The sequence below is a fragment of the Carya illinoinensis genome, chromosome 10 (assembly GCF_018687715.1).
Source record: "Carya illinoinensis cultivar Pawnee chromosome 10, C.illinoinensisPawnee_v1, whole genome shotgun sequence".
NCBI classification, from domain to species: Eukaryota; Viridiplantae; Streptophyta; class Magnoliopsida; order Fagales; family Juglandaceae; genus Carya; species Carya illinoinensis.
In genome coordinates this window covers 38,421,644-38,426,509 of record NC_056761.1, presented here as the reverse complement: position 1 = coordinate 38,426,509, position 4,866 = coordinate 38,421,644, and the positions used below count along the sequence as shown (strand labels likewise).

Genomic DNA, 4,866 nt, shown 5'->3' with positions numbered 1-4,866 from the left:
TTTTTGTTCTCAATTACAATGGTACTCAAGTTTATTTTCTGGTCTATGTCGATGATATAGTGCTTACCTCTTCACATCAATCTGCCATTGACAAGCTTATTCATGATTTGAGCCGTGCCTTCCCAATTAAAGACCTCGGCATCCTCTCTTATTTTCTTGGACTTGAGGTTGATCATATGCCTACTGCTTTGTTGTTGTCATAGAGAAAATACATTAAGAACTTGCTCATTCGAAGCAAAATGCTCCTTGCCAAATCCATTTCATCACCACAAATACATTAAGGACTTTCTAACTTTCTGCCACACTTAAGGCTCTTTAGGTAGAAGCCAAGTAATAAGTAACGCAGAGCAACAAAGTCAAAAAGTCCGTACGAGCGAAATAGAAAGCGATACTCTGTTTTAGGGTTGGGTCTCCCCTAAGGAGTATGGCAGCCGCCGGGGGCCTAAAGGGTCGGCCGACAAGCTCCAGGCCATGGACCTTCGCGGATATGGTTTCGCAAACGCCGATTCCCCTTCCCGAAGTGGTGGTGCTGATGCGTGCCCCAAAAGTGCTGGACGGCGACACCTACATCTGGTTCTCCCAAGATGAATTGGAGCAGTCTACACAGCCATTCAGGTACTCTCTTGTTCTGAAATTTATTCGGCAACATCCTTCCTTAGACATTATCCATGCTTTTATTCAAACTCGGTGGGGGTTAAATGCCCAACCAGTCGTTTCTAGTATGAAATCCCCAAGGCATGTTTTCCTGAGATTTGCTAAAGAAGATGACTATCATAAGGCCTTTGCTCGAGAAGCCTGCGAGATTGAAGGTAGTCCTTATAGGATTTTCAAGTGGTCTACAGACTTTTCAGAGGAATCGGAACCATCCTTGGTTCCGATATGGGTGGTTTTTCCTGGGCTTCCGCCCAACTTTTATCATGAATCCTACCTTCGGAACCTTGCTCTACCTATTGGTACTTATTTAAGAAGTGATAACAGCACTAGATGTGCCACCCGAACTGATGGAGCTCGGATTTGTATTGAAATGGATGCAGCGACGAAACCGATAGATGGTTTTTGGATTGGTGTTCCTCGGGCCCCTTCAAGTCGATACGAAGCTGTCCTTTATGAAACCCTGCCAGCGTATTGCTGTAAGTGCAAGATGCAAGGCCATAACTTAAGTACTTGCAAAAAAACAGATAAAAATCCTGGTATAGATGAAATGGGAAAGTCTAGAAAGAAACGCACCTTAGAGATGAAAATAACAAAGGAAGGAGAAGCAGGAAAAGTGGAGGAACCAGCACAAGAAAAGGGGTTGAGAAGTATAAAGTGGAATGTTGAATCGGAAGCTATTACAAGGCTTGAGACAGGAGAGTCCTCTAGGATGAAGGGGAAAGAGGTTGTGCAACAAGAATCAGACTTGGTATCAAAAAAGGAAGCTGTACACGACAATGACATTTTTCTAGTAGAAGAAATAGAAGAGGGGGAGCTAGAAGAAATAGAAAAAGCTTTCGAGAAGATTCAAAGAAAGCCTCCAAGTAGAGATGAACAAGCTGAAAGGGCAGAAGATATTTCCCCTATACTACAGGAGGAATTTGTATCATTTGTGCCAATGACGTTGGAGGAAAACCAGGAAATGCAGAATGCAGCAAGGGAAGAGCCACAAAATAAGATAGATATGGAGAACCAAGCTGTGAACCAAGTGGGGGAAATGATGCCTATCATGGAACCAGTTTCCCTATCTGATTCTGAAGGTGCGCAAGAGTTAGTGCACCTGCAAAAAACCCAGAAAATTTTCTCAGATGAAGAAATACTAAAAGAAAATAGTGAAAGAGGTATAGGTTCTAGAAAGAGGAGTTCCTTTAGGGTCAAGAGCAGGCCATCAAAATTGAATTTATGAATCCTTTTTTATATTGGAATTTAAGGGGACTTGGTACCTCCAAAGAGCAATTGATTAAAATGATAAAGAAATATAAAGTGAATGTGGTAGCCATTGCAGAACCTTTTGTCAATAAGCAGTGTATGGTTCGGTTTCAGAATAGACTGGAGTTTGGGGGATGTATTTCTAATGAGGAGGCTGGAGGAAAATTATGGGTGCTATGGAACACCAAGGTAAAGGTTACTGTTCAATCCATCAAGGGTCAAAGTATCTCACTAATGGTTGAAGAGAAGAACAAACAAATCCTCACATCTTTTGTCTATGCTAAATGTTCATACCTGGACCGTAGAAGACTTTGGGAGGATTTGAGCTTGTTGAGTACCGGAATCACACCTTGGATAATTATGGGAGATTTTAACATTATCCGTAATAATGATGAGAGGATTGGAGGAAGACCCAGAGCGACCATTGCTATGAGGGAATTCAATGATTTTATTGATGCGGTGGGGATGATTGAAACAAAGTTTGAAGGAAACAAGATGTCGTGGTGTAATGGGCAGCAAGGAAGAGCTCGTAGCTGGGCAAGATTGGATCGTTCTTTCATTAACTCGAAACTAATGCTGGAATTTCCAGGTTTGGTGATGACCTATTTGCCTAGACAAAACTCAGACCATTCCCCGCTAGTGATGACCATGGAGAAAAATGATAAACCGTATGGGTTCAGCCCTTTCAAATTCCAGAATATGTGGACCTCACATGAGTTATTCCATGACTGTGTGCGAGGTGTTTGGCGTAAGGATCAGGTCGGACAAGGAATGGCTAAGTTGGCAAATAAATTAAAGGCTGTTAAAGGGGTGTTGAGAAGATGGAACAAAGAGGTTTTTGGCTAGACTAATTCCCATATTCAAGGGCTGGAGGAACGGATAAGTGGCCTGGAAGAAAAACTTCAGATGGGATTTTCTGAAGATGTTGAACTGGACCTGTTAGCATCGAAGGCTGAGCTGCATACATGGGAGAGTAGGGAGGAAACGAGGCTCGCCCAACAAGCTAAGCAAAGATGGCTTGAGAAGGGAGAGGGTAATGCCCATTTCTTCCTTGCTCTGTCTTCTAGAACCTATAGGGTGGTAAGGGAGATGGAAATAGGTGATAACAGATGGTTGAGGTCCCCTGAAGAGGTTCATGAGGGTGCTGTTGATTTTTTCAAGAATTTTCTGGTAGAATCCCATCTAAGAACTGCTCCTGATTTGACTAGTTTAGTTGAACCTGTGGTGAGTCCAGTGGAAAATCTGAATATTCTGGAGCTTCCTTCAATCCAAGAGATAAAAGATGCCGTCTTCTCCATCCCCATTGATAGTAGTCCGGGGCCAGATGGTTTTGGCTCAGGATTCTTTAAAGCCTGCTGGGAGATCCTTGCTAAAGATGTTGTCGCTGCTGTCCATGACTTCTTTAGAGGTAATCCAATCCCAAAATTTTTCTCTTCTTCTTTTTTGGTGTTGATTCCAAAGATTGAAAATCCAAAAAGCTTTGACAAGTTTCGCCCCATAAGCCTCTATTCAATTTTTTATAAAACTTGTTCAAAGCTCTTAGTGGGTCGGTTAGCACCACTGCTACCTCGCATTGTCTCCCAAGAACAAGGAGCTTTTATTCAAGGTAGAAGCATTTTGGAGAATATTAGCTTGACGCAAGAGATGGTTCAGTCCATAAATAAAAAAGTAAGAGGTGGAAATGTAGTTCTTAAAATCGACATGGCTAAGGCATACGACTCTGTTGCCTGGAAGTTCCTCATTCAAGTCATGGCAGCCTTTGATTTCTCTGAACCGGTCTGTTGCTTTGTTTGGCAATGCATATCCTCCCCGTGGTATTCAGTGGTTATGAATGGCACTTCAAAAGGCTTTTTCCAAGGGGGCCGTGGACTAAGATAGGGTGATCCCATTTCCCCGTATCTCTTTATTATTGTGGAGGAGATCCTAACGAGACTGTTAAAGAAGAAGTTCCAAGAAGGCAAGATCAAACCTTTTACTCATGCTAGAGAGGTCCCTACTATATCTCATCTCTTGTACGCGGATGATATTGTAATATTTTTAAATGGCTGTAAACAGTCCATTTGGTCCATTTCTGAGGTGCTGGAGTTATATTAAGCTTGGTCTGGCCAGAGGGTGAATAAGGAAAAGTCTGCAATTTTTTTTGCTAATCATTTTTCCGCTTCAAGGCGCAGGGCTATTTTAAATTACATGGGTTTCTTAGAGGGTAGACTGCTTTTTAAATACTTGGGGGTACCTATCATAGCTGGGAGAATTAAGGCCATCCATTTTGAGGAGCTGGTTGGAAAAATCAGAGAGAAAATTGGAGGATGGTTGGCGAGATTGTTGTCAAGTGGTGCAAGACTGCTGCTAATTCGACATGTGCTTAGTAGCATTCCAGTTCATCTGTTATCAGTGCTGCAAGTCCCAAAATCTGTCCTCTCCAGCATCAATAAGTGTTTATCTGATTTTTTCTGGGGCTACAAGGATGGAAAGCCCAAAAAGCATTGGAAATCTTGGGACATCATGTGTAAGCCGCTAGGGAAAGGTGGTGTGGGGATTCGTGATTTGCATGAAACTCAGAAAGCACTACACACGAAATTTGCGTGGAGACTATTAACTGGAAATTCTCTTTGGGCCAGCTTTTTCAAAGCAAAATATGTGAAAAATGACCACGTCTCCTTAATTAACCCAAACAAAGGTAGTCAGTTTTGGAAGATGGTGATAAGGTGTGTTCCACTCATTTTAGAGAACTCTAAGTGGAGACCGAGAGAGGGGTCAGTTTCCTTTTGGCTTGATAAATGGATGGGGGAAGAGACGCTTGGAGAAAGGATGCCAATCTCTAGGTATCCAAATATGAAGGTTAAAGAGTGCAAGTTGAATGGGGAATGGGATATGGAACTATTAACAAGCCTAGTTGGAGAACCTAAAGCAGGGGAAATTTTCAGATTTTTGAGTCGTCAAAAAGAAGGTGATGACTTACTTGTG

The 4,866-nt window shown here is 42.3% G+C and overlaps 1 protein-coding gene across 1 annotated transcript; it reads left to right on the top strand.

The window, feature by feature from the left end:
• The first annotated feature begins 424 nt into the window (after positions 1 to 424).
• LOC122278711 lies at positions 425 to 2,748 on the top strand. Its single transcript, XM_043088893.1, has 2 exons — positions 425 to 1,743; positions 1,905 to 2,748. Exons 1-2 carry the CDS (start codon positions 425 to 427, stop codon positions 2,746 to 2,748), a joined length of 2,163 nt encoding a protein of 720 aa, XP_042944827.1.
• The last annotated feature ends 2,118 nt before the right edge of the window (positions 2,749 to 4,866 follow it).

Excerpts from the sequence above, each read along its gene's own strand:
- LOC122278711 (XM_043088893.1), top strand. The coding sequence starts at position 425 with ATGGCAGCCGCCGGGGGCCTAAAGGGTCGGCCGACAAGCTCCAGGCCA. Across the intron at positions 1,744-1,904 it reads GATTCTGAAGGTGCGCAAGA|GGGACTTGGTACCTCCAAAG; the intron begins GTTAGTGCACCT and ends TTGGAATTTAAG.